The sequence below is a fragment of the Mustelus asterias genome, chromosome 14 (genome assembly GCF_964213995.1).
Source record: "Mustelus asterias chromosome 14, sMusAst1.hap1.1, whole genome shotgun sequence".
In the NCBI taxonomy this organism is placed as follows: Eukaryota; Metazoa; Chordata; class Chondrichthyes; order Carcharhiniformes; family Triakidae; genus Mustelus; species Mustelus asterias.
This window is the reverse complement of record NC_135814.1, coordinates 106,338,489-106,356,911: the sequence shown is the minus strand read 5'-3', so window position 1 is coordinate 106,356,911 and position 18,423 is coordinate 106,338,489. Positions and strand designations below refer to the sequence as shown.

At 48.3% G+C, this 18,423-nt stretch overlaps 1 protein-coding gene across 1 annotated transcript; it reads right to left on the bottom strand.

The window, feature by feature from the left end:
• Positions 1-14,568: 14,568 nt before the first annotated feature.
• On the bottom strand, positions 14,569-17,688 carry LOC144504101 (secreted phosphoprotein 24-like). Its single transcript, XM_078229277.1, has 7 exons — positions 17,637-17,688; positions 17,382-17,485; positions 17,066-17,194; positions 16,814-16,945; positions 15,782-15,821; positions 14,770-14,814; positions 14,569-14,647 (listed from the first exon to the last, which is right to left on the bottom strand). Exons 1-7 carry the CDS (start codon positions 17,686-17,688, stop codon positions 14,637-14,639), a joined length of 513 nt encoding a protein of 170 aa, XP_078085403.1. The 3' UTR covers positions 14,569-14,636.
• Positions 17,689-18,423: the final 735 nt, after the last annotated feature.

Below are 18,423 nucleotides of genomic sequence, written 5' to 3'. Positions count from 1 at the left end.
GGGAAACAGGTGTCAACATCTGCACAGAAATGTTCATTATATTTGGTCAATAATTTAATGAATACCCCGTGAGCGTAAATGATGATTAATTTCAGAACTTGCACCAAATTTGAAAGATCTGAATATCGCATTATTTTTGGAGGAATTTGCAGCTCCCAATTTCCTGTTGCTAATTTAATTTAACCTCTAATTGGACAGAACTCATCCGAACACAAAACAAGTGCGAGGGGCAAAGTTTAAAGGAGATGTACGAGGCACGTTTTTTACACAGAGGGAGGTGGATATTGGAAACCGTCGCCGGGGGAGTTTGTGGAAGCAGATACAATCGTGAGTTTTTAGGGACATCTTGACAAATACATGAATAGGATGGGAATAGAGGGATATGGTCCCCGGAAGGTAGAGGGTTTTAGTTCAGTCGGGCAGCGTGGTCGGTGCAGGCTTGGAGGGCTGAAGGGCCTGTTCCTGTGCTGTAATTTTCATTGTTCTTTGTTTTAGATGGTAGCAGGAGTAGACCACTCGGCCCATTCAATACTATCATGGCTGATCTTGGGTTTCAAATCCACTTTCCCGCCCACTCCTCAGAGACCAAAAATCTGTCTGTCCCAGCCCCAAATATATTGAACGATGGAGCACCCACAATCCTCTGGAGTCGGGAATTCCAAGGATTCACAACCCTCTGAGTGGAGAGATTTGCCCTCACCTCAGTCCTAAATGACCGGCCCTGTATCCTGAGACTGTGTCCTCTTCCTCAAATGTGGAGACCAAAACTGTGCACACTACTCCAGATGTGGTCTTATCAAAACCCTGCACAACTGTAACAAGGCTTCCTGATTCCTGCACCCCAATACACTTGTGTGGAAGGGAATTTTAAATCAGCCAGTTAGATTCACGGACAGATGTGGTCTTTTCAGTGACAGGGTAACTGGAAGGGGTGAAATGATTCTTTGTTACAAATTAATGTTGACAGTTTGCTCATATGTGAATGCAATAAGAATATGAAACAAATGAATCTGATTTTAAAGTATATATATCAAAGTATTGAATGTATTTTCATCTCTAAAATGTATTGTTGATCTCAGTCAGAAAGAACAGATGCTGCAAAGTGGACTGGTCAGGTCAGAGCTTCAGAACTGGGAATTCAATCGTCAGCAAAAGTAAACATGAGCAGTTTCATGTCTGGGGATAAATGTTGGAACATTATCGGGGCATGCATTGTCCAGGCGGAAGAAAATGTCTTTCTGGGGCCCAGAAAGACACGTATCTCGCTGTCTCGGCGATGTGCCTGTCAGAAAGGTTCAGGTATGGAAAGCGTCCATAGTTACTTAGCAACCAGGAGGTGGGTTTAGCCAAAATGGGAAGATGTGTGGAATTAAATGGACAAATGAAATATCGAGTGGCATATTGCAATTAACTGAGATACTTTGTCAAAAACTGGACTGACATGTTAACACTAAATGAAATTGATTCCAAGTTAATAGAACATAGAACATAGAACAGTACAGCACAGTACAGGCCCTTCGGCTCTCGATGTTGTGCCGAGGTTTGTCCGAAACCAAGATCAAGCGATCCCACTCCCTATCATTCTGGTGTGCTCCATGTGCCGATCCAATAACCGTTTGAAAGTTCCTAAAGTGTCCGACTCCACTATCACTGCAGGCAGTCCATTCCACACCCCAATCACTCTCCGAGTAAAGAACCTACCTCGGACATCCCTCCTATACCTCCCACCATGAACCTTATAGTTATCCCCCCTAGTAACAGCTACATTCACCCGAGGAAATAGTCTCTGAACGTCCACTCTATCTATCCCTCTTATCATCTTATAAACCTCTATTAAGTCGCCCCTCATCCTCCTCCGCTCCAAAGAGAACAGCCCTAGCTCCCTCAACCTTTCCTCATAAGACCTACCCTCCAAACCAGGCAGCATCCTGGTAAATCTCCTCTGCACTCTCTCCAATGCTTCCACATCCTTCTAATAGTGAGGTGACCAGAACTGCACACAATATTCCAAATGTGGTCTCACCAAGTTCCTGTACAGTTGCAGCATAACCCCACGGCTCTTAAACTCAAAACCCCTGTTAATAAACGCGAACACACTTTCGGCCTTCTTCACGGTTCTCTCCACTTGAGTGGCAACTTTCAGAGATCTGTGGATATGAACCCCAAGATCTCTCTTCCTCCACATTCTTCAGAACCCTGCTGTTGACCCTGTAATCCGCATTCAAATTAGTCCTACCAAAATGAATCACCTCACAATTATCAGTGTTAAAGTCCATCGGCCATTTTTCGGCCCAGCTCTGCATCCCATCAATGTCTCTTTGCAACCTACAACAGCCCTCCACCTCATCCACGACTCCACCAATCTTGGTGTCATCAGCAAATTTACTGACCCACCCTTCAGCCCCCTCCTCCAAGTCATTGATAAAAATCACAAATAGCAGAGGACGCAGCACTAATCCCTGTGGTACACCGCTGGTAACTGGTCTCCAGTCTGAAAATTTTCCATCCACCACCACCCTCTGTCTTCTATGAGATACAGTAAGAAGTCTCACAACACCAGGTTAAAGTCCAACAGGTTTATTTGGTAGCAAATACCATAAGCTTTCGGAGCGCTGCTCCTTCGTCAGATGGAGTGGAAATGTGCTCTCAAACAGTGCACAGAGACACAAAAAATCAAGTTACAGAATACTGATTAGAATGGGAATCCCTACAACCAACTGATGGCTGTAGGGATTCGCATTTTAATCAGTATTCTGTAACTTGATTTTTTGTGTCTCTGTGCCCTGTTTGAGAGCACATTTCCACTCCATCTGATGAAGGAGCAGTGCTCCGAAAGCTTATGGTATTTGCTACCAAATAAACCTGTTGGACTTTAACCTGGTGTTGTGAGACTTCTTACTGTGTACACCCCAGTCCAACGCCGGCATCTCCACTTCTATGAGATAGCCAGTTATTTATCCAATCGGCCAAATTTCCCTCTATCCCACACCTCCTTACTTTCTTCATGAGCCTACCATGGGGAACCTTATCAAACGCCTTACTAAAATCCATGTATATGACGTCAACTGCTCTCCCTTCATCTACACACTTAATTACCTCCTCAAAGAATTCAATCAAATTTGTGAGGCAAGACTTACCCTTCACGAATCCGTGCTGACTATCACGGATTAAGCTGCATCTTTCCAAATGGTCATAAATCCTATCCCTCAGGACATTTTCCATTAACTTACCGATCACTGAAGTAAGACTAACTGGCCTATAATTACCAGGGTCAATTCTATTTCCTTTCTTGAACAGAGGAACAACATTCGCCACTCTCCAGTCCTCTGGCACTATCCCCGTGGACAGCGAGGACACAAAGACCAAAGCCAAAGGCTCTGCAATCTCATCCCTTGCCTCCCAAAGAATCCTAGGATATATCCCATCTGGCCCAGGGGACTTATCGACCCTCAGGTTTTCCAAATTGTTAATACACCTTCCCTCAGAACATCTACCTCCTCCAGCCTATCAGCCTGTATCCCACTCTCATCCTCAAAAACATGGCCCCTCTCCTTGGTGAACACTGAAGAAAAATATTCATTCATCACCTCTCCTTTCTCTTCTGACTCCATGCACAAGTTCCCACTACTGTCCTTGACCGGCCCGAACCTCACCCTGGTCATTCTTTTATTTCTCACATAAGAGTAAAAAGCCTTGGGGTTTTCCTTGATCCGACCCACCAAGGACTTCTCATGTCCCCTCCTCACTCTCCGAAAGCCTTTTTTTTAGCTCATTCCTTGCAACCTTGTAACCCTCAAGTGACCCAACTGAACCTTGTTTCCTCATCCTTACATACGCTTCCTTCTTCCTCTTGACAAGACATTCAACCTCTTTTGTGAACCATGGTTCCCTCACTTGGCCATTTCCTCCCTGCCTGACAGAGACATGCCTACCAAGGACACGCAGTATTTGTTCCTTGAACAAGCTCCACTTTTCATTTGTGCCTTTCCCTGACAGTTTCTGTTCCCATCTTATGCTCCCTAATTCTTGCCTAATCGCATCATAATTACCCCTCCCCCAATTATAAACCTTGCCCTGCCATAAGGCCCTATCCCTCTCCATTGCAATAATGAAAGACACCGAATTATGGTCACTATCTCCAAAGTGCTCTCCCACAACCAAATCTAACACTTGGCCCGGTTCATTACCCAGTACCAAGTCCAATGTTGCCCCACCTCTTGTCGGCCTATCCACATATTGTGTCAGGAAACCCTCCTGCACACACTGCACAAAAACTGCCCCATCCGAACTATTCGACCTATAAAGGTTCCAATCAATATTTGGAAAGTTAAAGTCACCCATGACAACTACCCGGTGACCTCCACACCTATCCATAATCTGCTTAGCAATTTCTTCCTCTACATCTCTATTACTTTTTGGGGGCCGATAGAAAACCCCCAACAACGTGACCGCTCCTTTCCTATTTCTAACTTCAGCCCATGTTACCTCAATAGGCAGATCCCCCTCGAACTGCCTTTCTGCAGCCGTTAAACTATCCTTGATTAACAATGCTACTCCTCCACCTCTTTTACCACCTTCCCTACTCTTACTGAAACATCTATACCCCGGAACTTCCAACAACCATTCCTGCCCCTGTTCTAACCATGTCTCCGTAATGGCCACAACATCGTAGTCCCAAGTACCAATCCACGCTCCAAGTTCACCTACCTTATTCCGGATGCTCCTTGCATTGAAGTAGACACACTTCAACCTACCTTCCTGTCTGCCGGTACACTCCTGCGACCTTGATACCCTCCTCAGTACCTCACTACACCCAACATTAGCTTCTGGACTGCAGCTCGTTTTCCCATCCCCTGACAAATTAGTTTAAACCCCCCCGAAGAACCGTCGCAAATTTCCCTCCGAGGATATTGGTGCCCCTCTGTTTCAGGTGCAAACTGTCCTGTTTGTTCAGGTCCCACCTTCCCCAGAATGTGCTCCAATTATCCATGTAGCTGAAACCCTCCCTCCTACACCATCCTGCAGCCACGTGTTTATCTGCACTCTCTCCCTGTTCCTCAACTAACTAGCACGTGGCTCCGGCAACAAACCAGAGGTGACAGCATGGTTTATCCTGGCTCTCAGCTTCCACCCTAGCTCCCTAAATTCCTGTTTTAAATCCCCGTCCCTTCTCTTACCTATGTCATTGGTACCGATGTGTACCACGACTTGTGGCTGTTCCCCCTCCCCCTTAAGGATCCTGAAAACACAGTCCGATTCATCATGGACCCTGGCACCCGGGAGGCAACATACCATCCGTGAGTCTCTTTCGCTGCCTATCGGTCCCCCTAACTGTCGAGTCCCCAATAACTATTGCTCTCCTGTTCTCCCCCCTTCCCTTCTGAGCCACAGGGACGGACTCAGTGCTGGAGATCCGGTCACTGTGGCTTACCACTGGTAGGTCATCCCCCCCAACAGTATCCAAAGCGGTATATTTGTTGCTGAGGGGAACGACCACAGGGGATCCCTGCACTGACTGCTTCCTCCCAGCCCCTCTCACCGTCACCCAGCTATCTTCATTCTTCGGAGTAACTACATTAATGAGGAGGTTATCTTAGGTTCAGGTATGGAAAGCGTCCATAGTTACTTAGCAACCAGGAGGTGGGTTTAGCCAAAATGGGAAGATGTGTGGAATTAAATGGACAAATGAAATATCGAGTGGCATATTGCAATTAACTGAGATACTTTGTCAAAAACTGGACTGACATGGTAACACTAAATGAAATTGATTCTGAGTTAATGAGGAGGTGTATCTTAGATAACGAAAGGTATAATTGTTCTGTATTTGGGCTGAGTGCCTCAGATCTTTGGAGAGGTTTCACAGTACTGTACCTGAGCGATCTGACCCTCTGGAGGCCTCCGAAAGGCTGTACATTAATGTCTTGTTTGTCTTGTATGATTTTTGTGTTTAAAATATATTTGGCTACATCGTTTGAAGAGAGATTTTGCCTTTTGCGAGTTTTTAAATAGAGTCTAAGCTTTGAGACATTGGCCACCTTTTCGAAAAAGAAACCCCCACGACAACTTGCGATAGAGGTGAACATGTAACCTACCTTCCTAGCTGCACCTGCATGCTAACTTGCTACGTTCCTTGTACATCCAAGTGTCTCTGAACAACAAGAATGAATCGTTTTCCAAGGACAGTGAACACTATTGTTCCGGTCAGCACTGAGATGGGGAGCATCAAATGGTCACTGAGGTGGAGTGGGCAAACTCTGAAACCGCACCCCCCCCACCCCCCCGCAACCCCCCCCACCCCCCCCCCCGCCCGCCTCCCCACCTCCCCCCGGGACTCAGAGCCTGACGCCAAAGAAACCCACGGGTTTGTGGGACCATTCACGAGATTTCGTGTCAACAACCAAACCCTTGGTGACGAATATTGACATTGGCTAAGATTCTGCTGTCAGTGGGAGTTAATGGCCGCGTTCCAGAGTAAACCATCACTGCTGATTGTAAATGAATTTAATTATTGGAGAAGGAGCTACAGGAGGATGAGTTTTGGATGCAGAAATACGATTTGCATTTCTCTTTCCTGTATCTGTATTGAGGCTTACAATGAGAATAACAGAGAGTTCGGGAAGCTTTTGCCGCCGCGACAGAGAGGTGTCTGTGTCAACAATCACTCAGTTTGATATCCTGAGGGCTGGAGAATGTTCTGGAACTGAAGGAGACATTTCCCAGAGGGTCCATTAGATTTCCTTTTGATTCATTTACAGGATGTGGACATCGCTGGCTGGGCCGGCATTTGTAGCCCATCCCTAATTGACCTTGAAAGAGTGGGATGAGCTGCTTCCTTAATCTGCTGCAGTTGTTGAGGTGTAGGTACATCCACAGTGCTGTTAGGGAGGGTGTCCTGGATTTTGACCCAGTGACAGTGAAGGAACGGCCGATATATTCCGGAGTCAGGATGGTGAGTGACTTGGAGGGGAATTTGCAGGCGGTGGGGGTGTTCCCATGTGTCTGCTGCTCTGTCCTAGATAGTAGTGGTAGTGGGTTTGGAAGGTGCTGCCTAAGGAGCCTTGGTGAGTTCCTGCAGTGTATCTTGCAGGTGGTACACACGGCTGCCACTGTTCATGTGGGAGTGGATGTTTGTGGATGTGGTGCCAATCAAGCGAGGCTGCTTTGTCCTGGATGGTATCAAGCTTCTTGAGTGTTATTGGAGCTGCACCCATCCAGGCAAGTGGGGAGTATTCCATCCCAGTCCTGACTTGTGCCTTGTAGATGGTGGACAGCCTTTGGGGAGTTAGGAGGTGAGTTACTCTCCTCAGGATTCCCAGCCTCTGACCTGCTCTTGTAGCCACTGTGTTTACATGGCTGGTCTAGTTCAGTGTCTGGTCAATGGTAACCCCCAGGATGTCGATAGTGGGGGATTCTATTGGATGTCAAGGGGCAATGGTTAGATTGTCTCTTGTTGGGGATGGTCACTGCCTGGCACTTGTGTGGCACAAATGTTACAGACCACTTGTCAGCAAGTTCTGGAGCAGAAGTCTTCAGTACTATTGCCGGAATGTTATCAGGGCCCTTTGCCGTTGCAGTATCCAGCACCTCCAACCGTTTCTTGATATCACGTGGAGTGAATCGAATTGGCTGGAGACTGGCATCTGAGATGCTGGGGACCTCTGGAGGAGGCTGAGATGAATCATCCACTCGGCACTTGTGGCTGAAGACTGTTGCGAATGTGTGAAGATGTACTTTCACAAACTACATTAGTGAACATGAAAGGTGGGGGCGATTCTCCCAAAAGCGCTGAATTGATGGGAAAACTGTTCTGGATCCTGACTGTTTTCTCAGTTCAGCTTCTCACCTGAATCTCCGCTCTCTGTGCATTGCAGAGGTCCCAGTCGTGAATCTCATGAAAATCCCAGGGGGGCGGGATCTATTCACGCTGCAGTTTGACACTTCTGGAATTCTGCGCATGCGCAGTGGCCTCGATCTGTCAGTCTCCTCGATCGCTGGCCAGCCCGGGACCCCCGCAGTGCTGCCCCTCCGGAGTCAGACTCCCCTCACGAGGCAGGCACCCACCCCCCGGCAGACCATCCCACCCCCCCCTCCAGTCCGGCCCAATCGCTGCCCTCCCTCCATCCCAGACCGATCCCCTTGCAGAGTGGCAGCAGGACCCCCCACCCCCACCAATTGCCCCAGGCCCCTCCCACAATAGGCCCCACCCCCTTGGCACTGCCCGATGCCTGATGGGCAATGCCATGGTGCCCCCTGAGCATGGGCACTTTACCCCTTGGGCAGTGCAGGGGGCACAGGCTGGCACTGCCAGCATGACCATGCCCAGGTGGCACCCCCGCCCCCCGATTGCCCCCCACTTCATTCCGGCAGGGTCTCCCGCTAGTTCCGCGAATGTGGGGAGCTTGTCTGAACCCTGAATGAAGTATTCCTGGCAGGGTGGGAGATTCAATCAGGACCCAAAAGTCCCCGATTATGATATTGAAAATATATTTAAATTACATTAAAAAAGGATTGAAATCACTGACCTGTCTTCCCGCCGGTTTCCAGCGGGGTCTGGTCTCCGACTGTTCTCCGGCTCTGGGAGATGTGCATGTGTTCCCGGCGAATGCGCAAATCCTGGAAAAAGGCCGCGATTTTCCCAGCCCGACCCGCCAGGAAAGCTGCGGGGCTCGATGGGGGAATCGCTCCCGGTATTTCTGAATAAGAATTGTACAGCAGCCTCGGGGCTGTCGCTCGCTCCCAAAATGTTTCTCCATCTCGGAGCCTCTCTTACCATGCTGTGATTCCACACTCTGTCCCGATTGGTCACCCAGGTCAGGTGACCCTTACTCTGCTGTGTTGTCATTAAAGGGACAATCACCACAGAATGTTTCAGCCTCATCTTTCACACTGATAGAACATAGAACATAGAACATAGAACATTACAGCGCAGAACAGGCCCTTCGGCCCACGATGTTGCACCGACCAGTTAAAAAAAAAACTGTGACCCTCCAACCTAAACCAATTTCTTTTCGTCCATGAACCTATCTACGGATCTCTTAAACGCCCCCAAACTAGGCGCATTTACTACTGATGCTGGCAGGGCATTCCAATCCCTCACCACCCTCTGGGTAAAGAACCTACCCCTGACATCGGTTCTATAACTACCCCCCCTCAATTTAAAGCCATGCCCCCTCGTGCTGGATTTCTCCATCAGAGGAAAAAGGCTATCACTATCCACCCTATCTAAACCTCTAATCATCTTATATGTTTCAATAAGATCCCCTCTTAGCCGCCGCCTTTCCAGCGAAAACAATCCCAAATCCCTCAGCCTCTCCTCATAGGATCTCCCCTCCATACCAGGCAACATCCTGGTAAACCTCCTCTGCACCCTCTCCAAAGCCTCCACATCCTTCCTGTAATGTGGGGACCAGAACTGCACACAGTACTCCAAGTGCGGCCGCACCAGAGTTGTGTACAGTTGCAACATAACGCTACGACTCCTAAATTCAATCCCCCTACCAATAAACGCCAAGACACCATATGCCTTCTTAACAACCTTATCTACTTGATTCCCAACTTTCAGGGATCTATGCACACATACACCTAGATCCCTCTGCTCCTCCACACTATTCAAAGTCCTCCCGTTAGCCCTATACTGTTATTCCTACCAAAGTGAATTACCTCACACTTCTCCGCATTAAACTCCATCCGCCACCTCTCGGCCCAACTTTGCAACCTGTCTAAGTCTTCCTGCAAACTACGACACCCTTCCTCACTGTCTACCACACCACCGACTTTGGTGTCATCAGCAAATTTGCTAATCCACCCAACTATACCCTCATCCAGATCATTAATAAATATTACAAACAGCAGTGGCCCCAAAACAGATCCCTGAGGTACACCACTTGTAACCGCACTCCATGATGAATATTTACTATCAACCACCACCCTCTGTTTCCTATCCGCTAGCCAATTCCTGATCCAATTTCCTAGATCACCCCCAATCCCATACATCTGCATTTTCTGCAGAAGCCTACCATGGTGAACCTTATCAAACGCCTTACTAAAATCCATATATACCACGTCCACTGCCTTGCCCCCATCCACCTCCTTGGTCACTTTCTCAAAAAACTCAATAAGGTTAGTAAGGCACGACCTACCTGCCACAAAACCATGCTGACTATCACCTATCAATTCATTACTCTCCAAATAACTATAAATCCTATCCCTTATAATTTTTTCCAACATCTTGCCGACAACAGAAGTGAGACTCACCGGTCTATAATTCCCGGGGAAGTCTCTGTTCCCCTTCTTAAACAATGGGACAACATTCGCTAACCTCCAATCTTCTGGTACTATACCAGAGGCCAACGACGACCTGAAGATCAGAGCCAGAGGCTCTGCAATCACTTCTCTTGCCTCCCAGAGAATCCTTGGATAAATCCCATCCGGACCAGGGGATTTATCTATTTTCAGACCCTCCAGAATATCCTGCACATCCTCCTTATCAACTGTAATACTGTCTATTCTACTCCCTTGCAACCCAGTGTCCTCCTCAGCTATATTCATGTCCCCTTGCGTGAACACCGAAGAGAAATATTGGTTCAATGCTTCACCAATGATGAGCTGGGCTCCGCCATCATTGAGGATGGGGATATTTGTGGAGCCTCCTCCTCCAGTGAGTTGTTTCATTGTCCACCACCATTCTCAACTGGATATCGCAGGACTGCAGAGCTTGGATCTAATCCATTGGTTATGGGGTCACTTATCCCAGTCTAGTACTTGCTGCTCATGCTGTTTCCACACAGGTAGTCCTGTGTTGTAGCTTCACCAGGGCGACACTGCAATATTAGATCTGCCTGGTGCTGCTCCTGACATTCCCTCCTGCACTCTCCATTGAACCAGGGTTGATTCCCTGGCTGGATGGTAATGGTTGAGTGGGGGATATCCCGGGGTTACAGATTGTGCTGGAGTACAATTCCACTGCTGCTGATGGCCCACAGCGCCTCATGGATGCCCAGCCTTGAGTTGCTGGATCGGTTCGAAGTCTGTCCTATTTAGCACGGTGATAGAGCCACACAACACGAGGTTATTCTCAATGTGAAGGCAGGGCTTTGTCTCCACAAGGACTGTGCGGTGGTCACACTTATCGATACTGTCATGGACGGATGTATCTGCGGCAGACAGGTTGGTGAGGATGAGGTCAAGTATGTTTTTCCCTCTTGTTGGTTCCCTCACCACCTGCTGCAGTCCCAGTCTCGCAGCGATGTCCTTTAGGAGCCAGCCAGCTCGCTCTGTGATGGTGGGCGGGGGGTGGCGTGGGCGGGGGTGGTGGGGGAGGGGGGTGGCGTGGGCGGGGGTGGTGGGGGAGGGGGGTGGTGTGGGCGGGGGGTGGCGTGGGCGGGGGGGGTGGCGTGGGCGGGGGTGGTGGGGGAGGGGGGTGGCGTGGGCGGGGGTGGTGGGGGAGGGGTGTGGCGTGGGCGGGGGGGTGGCGTGGGCGGGGGTGGCGTGGGCGGGGGGTGGCGTGGGCGGGGGGTGGTGTGGGCGGGGGTGGCGTGGGCGGGGGGTGGCGTGGGCGGGGGTGGTGGGGGAGGGGGGTGGCGTGGGCGGGGGTGGTGGGGGAGGGGGTGTCCGGGTACCTTTTCAATATGGTGCCCGGAGATGACAATGGGGCAGCCACCCTCCTGTCTGACCCGCCCCGAGTCTGATTTACTCAGAATAACAGGACAGGTTTATTCTCAATGTGAACAGATTCAGGAACAGTCGAGAATAGAGAAACATGGAGTCTTTTTACAGATATCTTTCCTCACACTTTCTGCTTCTCTGCATCAATCACACAAGGAGTGACCCTTCCCCAACTTCACTGATGATAATGAACCGGGAGGATAGTGTCTGCACTGTGACTCTTCTCTCTCGCTGCTGTATCGAGTTCACAGTTCACACTTCGACACCCACACAAGCTGCAGTCCACAGACACAAAGAACGACACAGGAGCAAGTCCATCCCAATCGGCCTTCAGAACGACAGCCTCCCGGCTCCAGAGCTTTTCAGCAAAGTGCCTCTCAGGAGCTGTCAGCGTTCTCTGCTCTCGGAAAACATTCCTCCACCATTTTCTACCTCTGATAATCGGGGTTGATTTGGACAGAAGTCAATGGGAGTTTCACACCGATAGATCCAAGTGTCTCTCACACTCTGGGTGAAAGAAATCAGTAACAAGTCTCACAACACCAGGTTAAAGTCCAACGGGTTTATTTGGTAGCACAAGCCACAAGCTTTCGGAGCGCCGCTCCTTCGTCAGGTGAGTGGGAGTTCTGTTCACAAACAGGGCATATAAAGACACAAACTCAATTTACAAAATAATGGTTGGAATGCGAGTCTTTACAGGTAATCAAGTCTTAAAGGTACAGACAATGTGAGTGGAGAGAGGGTTAAGCACAGGTTAAAGAGATGTGTATCGAAAGGTAGTGGCTGGTAGTGGTAGTGGCTCCGAAAGCGAGTGGCTTGTGCTACCAAATAAACCTGTTGCACTTTAACCTGGTGTTGTGAGACTTCTTACTGTGTTTACCCCAGTCCAACGCCAGCATCTCCACATCATGAAAGAAATCAGACAGATCTCTCAGAGCAGGGAGGAGACAAACTGGCAGTCCCTGCACAGAATCAACTGATTCTCCTCTTTTGCTGACAGGTCAGGTTCCTGGTGGATATCACTCTGTAGTAGCAGGTACTTACACATCCCGGACAGCCAGTGTCCTGTTAGCCACGTGAGGCAGTAATATAGAAACATCCAAACTAGAAGCAGGAGGAGGCCATTCGGCCCTTCGAACCTGCTCCCCCGTTCATTCTGATCATGGCTGATCATCGAATTCTATAATCTGATTCCCCCCCTTCCCCCGCCATATCCCTCGATCCCTTTCGCGAGAGAATGTGGATTCCGGAAGATGCAAAGTGGACATTCGGTGAGATCTCATCCACCAATCGGGAAGCTGCTGCTGTTGGGAAGAGGAATGTGGGTGGATTCGGTCAGGATTGAAACAGGAAGCAGCTGAGGATTGGTGGCGATGGAGAGATGGGTGGAATTTTCCCGCCCCGCCTGCCACGGGAATCGGAGTGGGCGAGAGGCGGACAATGGAAAGGTCCGTTGACCTCAGGCGGGATTTTACAGTTTTGGGAGAGCGGGGCTGTAAATTCTGGCCCTTGAAGACAGAAATTGTTTTATATTCTGAGGCCAGTTATGACAGAATTAGTTTGTTGTTGAAAATGTCAAATGATAACTGTTGTGTATGTTGAGGCGTGGTCCCTTTAAGGGAACAGGTCATGTGACCTGGTGTGGGGGTGAGCTGGTTAGGAACCGCCCTGAGTGGAGAGTCAACGTTTGGAGTGTGGAGCGAGTAGGCCGAACAAAGATAGATCTGTGTTCCTTGAGCCCCGGCTGCAGAGTCGTTCTGGAGGAGACACCTCGGCATTAAGAGATTTAACAATGACTTTAACTGGGGACCGGGTCTCGAATGAACTGGACTTTGTTAAAGCTAAACCCACTCTGAAGACCAATATTCCCAAATCCCACGGTTCAACAACATTCACACTTCACTCTCACACAAGCTGCAGGAATTCACTCAGAGGACGGAATCTTGCTGTCCCAGACTAAGTTCCGTGTCGGGGACGGGATGTCAGAGGGATTCCCGTCAGAGAGCGTAGCGGCTAAATGTGCCAAATGGAGAGATATTCAGCTCATTAATTATGCAGCCGTGAGGTTCTTGTTGAATCTCGGGGCGGGTCAGACAGGAGGTCGGCTGCCCCACTGTCATGTCCAAGCGCTGTATTTAAAAGAAACTCGGACACCCCTGGGGAAAGAGGAATGACCCCACCATGACCCCACCATGAACCTGCCATGACCTCGCCATGAATCTGCCATGACCCCACCATGAACCTGCCATGACCCTGCCATGACCCCACCATGAACCTGCCATGACCCTGCCATGACCCCTCATGAAGAGGCTGAGGGGAAGACTGCGTTTTGGAATTCCAACTGTGGGCCTGACTCCGAGTTTTCCTGTCCCGCCCGCCGTGATTCCCGCTGCGATTTCCACAGATTGTCACAGAGCCCCGGAATTGGCCACTCCACATTAATAAAATAAACTGTTTCCATCAGTTGCTAATTATCCCCCTCCCGACACTTGGCTAAAAACCGTGAAGCCCCAATCCCTGAGCAGCTCCCCGGAGACTGGGGAAAGTGGTCCCAGTGTGTGATAGGCTGCTCCCAGCGTTCTGAGCTCCCAACCAATCAGTGAAAGCAGCAGCAACATCTGGAGGAACATCAGGAAATATTCTCTTCACACTTTTATTATGATCCACAGAATACAACAACAACACACACCAAAGGACAGAACATTTACAAACAATAGAATCTCCCAGTTACAGTGAAATGTACAGTCAGGAACCCCAGCCCCCCCCCCCCACCCCGCCCCCCCCCCACCCCGCCCCCCCCCCCCCGCCCCTGCCCCCCCACCCCACCCTCCCCTGCCCTGCTACCCTTATACATGAAGGAGTAAAGGACAATTGAGAACATCTTCTTCAATGGGAATGAGGTCTTCTTGTGTTGACACCAAGCTGGCTCTTTCAGACGTTTCATTCAGGGTCAGTGTGGGACTCTTGAATCATCACTGTGTTCCTGCAATCAACACAATCAGCAGAATGGTCATTTTCAGATGGGCTGACTTCAATCTGAACTCAATGTTTTATTATTGCTGATCCAGAGACAATTCTCCCACACAAATCCCCGTTTCTACTTACGTTTGAAATCCCTCGCTGTGACCAGTCTTTTGATTTGTTTGACACCTGGATAAAAATATTCACATTTATCCGGTTAGAATTGGGGGTTAGTGAGAGATTCTGAATTTTTATAAACTTTCAGATTCATCCGTAAATAACAGATTCCAGTGAAATTCGATTTTCAAAATGTTAACCCCTTCAATTCCCGAGTTGGGATGGAGTGAGTGAGTGATGGAGAATCCCTCAGCAAACACCTCCTGTTCCCCACCACAGCTATAATCATTCCAGCTCTGGGACAGTGGGGTTGTGGCTCGATGGATAAACTAACAGAGACTGAGATTATTAATCAGTGTGTCCCTGCTGTGTTCTCCTGGAACACAGGAATTATTATCTGGTAAATATTCAGAATGTTGACTCTGATGCCTTCACATTGCTCGACAGTGAGGAATCTTCACCGGAAAATATAATCACCTCGACTGAAGCTCATCCCAGAATACTTTAACTGGGGCTGGAAAAGAGTGAACAATATTTCAGTATTCCCCCCCTCCCCCGACTCTGGAACGATACTGAGTTAAATAAAAGCTCATTACTCTCGCAGGGCGGCATGGTAGCACAGTGGTTAGCACTGCTGCTTCACAGCTCCAGGGACCTGGGTTCGATTCCCGGCTCGGGTCACTGTCTGTGTGGAGTTTGCACATTCTCTTCGTGTCTGCGTGGGTTTCCTCCGGGTGCTCCGGTTTCCTCCCACAGTCCAAAAACGTGCGGGTGAGGTTGATTGGCCATGCTAAAATTGCCCCTTAGTGTCCTGAGATGTGTAGGTTAGAGGGATTAGTGGGTAAAATATGTAGGGATATGGGGGTAGGGCCTGGGTGGGATTGTGGTTGGTGCAGACTCGATGGGCCAAATGGCCTTTTTCTGCACTGTCGGGTTTCTAGGTTTCTATATTTCTATGTATTACACTGCAACAAAAGAAATCCAGATATCAACAATTTTGTGTCAATAATCTCTGGTGAAAATCCTGTTTTATACTTACGTTTATAGACTGCTGGCCGTGAGGTCCGCTTGTTTATCACCTGTATTAAAAGATTAATATTTTTATGCTGGGTGGAGATTTGATTTTTACAAAGCATTAGTTTCAGCATCATCCTTAAATCAATGATCGAACTGAGATTCAATGAAGAATGAGATATGTTGGGTGAGATTTTACAGCCTTACTCGATCCGAGACTGGAAAATCCCGCCCCAGGTTAACGGATCTTCCCATTGTCCGCCCCTGGCCCGCTCCCATTCCTGTGGCGTGTGGGCCGGTAGAATTTCGGCAATTAACTCATTAAATTTCTGATAGGTTGCAGTGGGGGATCAATGTTGGAGAGAGAATAGAGCCAATGTTTCGAAGGGTCATCCAGACTCGAAACGTTGGCTCTATTCTCTCTCGATGTGGAGATGCCGGCGTTGGACTGGGGTAAACACAGTAAGAAGTTTAACAACACCAGGTTAAAGTCCAACAGGTTTATTTGGTAGCAAAAGCCACACATCCGAAAGCTTGTGTGGCTTTTGCTACCAAATAAACCTGTTGGACTTTAACCTGGTGTTGTTAAACTTCTTACTCTATTCTCTCTCCACAGAGGCTGTCAGACCTGCTGAGATTTTCCAGCACTTTCTGTTTTGGTTTCAGGTTCCAGTATCCGCAGTATTTTGCCTTTATTTTGGGGTTCAATGTTGATTGGTGAAGATGTCATCAAACATCTGGACAGTTTCTGATGGAACAGTGAAGAGTTCAGCCCTGATAGAGTGGGAACGATGCTTACAGTGTTAAAGTGATGACATGGACTCGGTTGTGTGAACTCCCTGACAGTAAGGAGCAATTATTTTCCTTAGTAACAGGAAGAAGAGATCAAATCTCTGTCCTGATTCACTGCCTGTGAAAGCACCAAGAACAGCTCAGATAGTTCATCCCTGACAGCAGGGCTTCTCGAAGGGAAGCGTTTGAAAGTCTGACAGCTGGAGAAATCCGAACACAAAGTGTCGCAGTGCCATTGTCCTAATGTGTAGAACGGTGACATTACCTCAATGCTGTTTTCACTCGACTCGAATGATCCACTTTTGCTGTCAAATGTCTTCAAACCTCGGCACTCCACATCAACATCCAGCACCTCATCAGCAAAATATTCCACACGGCTTTTACACCAACCTTTCCTCTGTAAAAACAGAAGGGAAATGATTAAAGTTATTGATAACTACAAGCTCAGCACTGAGTTTCTATGCTATAACTCCGTACACACGAGGTAATCGATGTGACAATCTAACTCTGGACTTACTGCGGACATTTTGGAACGGAATCGACAGCTGGGATCATCAAATTCCAGTCCGGAATTCTTGGAGCAGACGGTTTCTTTCACAGAGAATGTTAAATCCACGTTGTATGACAATTTTCCTGTGCGATAAACCTAATGAGTGGAAAACAGGTCATTAGTGTCTGAGTGTATCTCGTGTTCCTACCCTGGGCTGGTTCACCCATCAGTGTGAGAGCAATAGAATATTCTGGTCCTGTTTAATAATCAGTGTCTAACTGCACTCTGCAATATTCTTGTAGACTTTAGACAGTGAAACGCACTGAGAGCTGGACACACTTACATCCTTCACTCTTCTCCGGGTTATCCCACACAGATTGGTGATGGCGGTGATTTCATTCAGCTTTCCAACTGACACTCTCAGAGCATCCTTAGGGCTGGGGATTCCTGTAGAGAGAGAAAAGGAAAGTTGTACCAAACACTCCAGCATTCTCCAGTCAATTCTTTCTAACACATTGGTGACATCTCAGTCAGTGAGTCTCACTGGGAAGAAGGTGTTGCTTTATGAGGTGTCTCTCTCTCTCTCTCCAGTACCTACCTGAGCACTGGAGGATCTGCACTGCAGCAATGGTGAGGAGTAAGGATTTCATTCTATGTCTTGTCTGATCAGCTGGCTGCTTACGAAGAGTAAAGGAGCTGCTTCTCTCTCTCGCTCTGCCGTTTCCTTACAGCGTTCAGTCTTTATATCCTCACCTCCACCACATTCAAACACTGACTCATATTGACTCAGTGCGCTGATCCTGGACAGGGGCAGCTGCTGCCAAGTGGCTGCAAAATGGGCACAACTTCCTTCCAATATCATCACCCTGTTTAGATTTGGTGAGATCAGAGATTCTTCCTGGCAGTTGAATACTGTGAGGATTGATGAAGATTATGGTTATGTTCCTGGATTAGGAATTCAGATGATTGGTCCAATGGTGTCGGGACATGTTTTCAGATTTTTGACAGCATCAGAATTAATATTCAATTAATTAAATAAATCTGTAAGATGTTATCAAACTATTGTCTTGTTTCCAAATCCATGAGGCCCACTTATGTTTTCTTGTTATGGAAATGTTTTGGGAGTTTGGCCTCCACGTGACTCCAGACCCACAGCACTGCGGTTACCTCTGAACTGTCCCATGAAATGGCTGGGCAATCTTTCATTGTACTTGGGAAGGTGAGTGACTGTGATCTTTACAGCGACAGTTAGGGATGGATAATAATTGCTGGGGCGTCATTTTACAGCCCCTCCCACCAGCGGGAATGGAAAATTCCACCCCTGGTCTCTCCATCGAACCTCACCTCCCATGAATGAAAAGTAAAATATGGCGGAAGATTCTGTT

What these genes read in the sequence shown, in the direction of transcription:
- LOC144504101 (XM_078229277.1), bottom strand. Translation starts at nt 17,688, where the DNA reads ATGAAATCCTTACTCCTCACCATTGCTGCAGTGCAGATCCTCCAGTGC. An exon ending in CCCGGAGAAGAGTGAAGGAT is followed by an intron (nt 17,195 to 17,381) that starts GTAAGTGTGTCC and finishes TCCACTCATTAG; the next exon opens with GTTTATCGCACAGGAAAATT. An exon ending in CGAGTGAAAACAGCATTGAG is followed by an intron (nt 15,822 to 16,813) that starts GTAATGTCACCG and finishes CTTTTAATACAG; the next exon opens with GTGATAAACAAGCGGACCTC.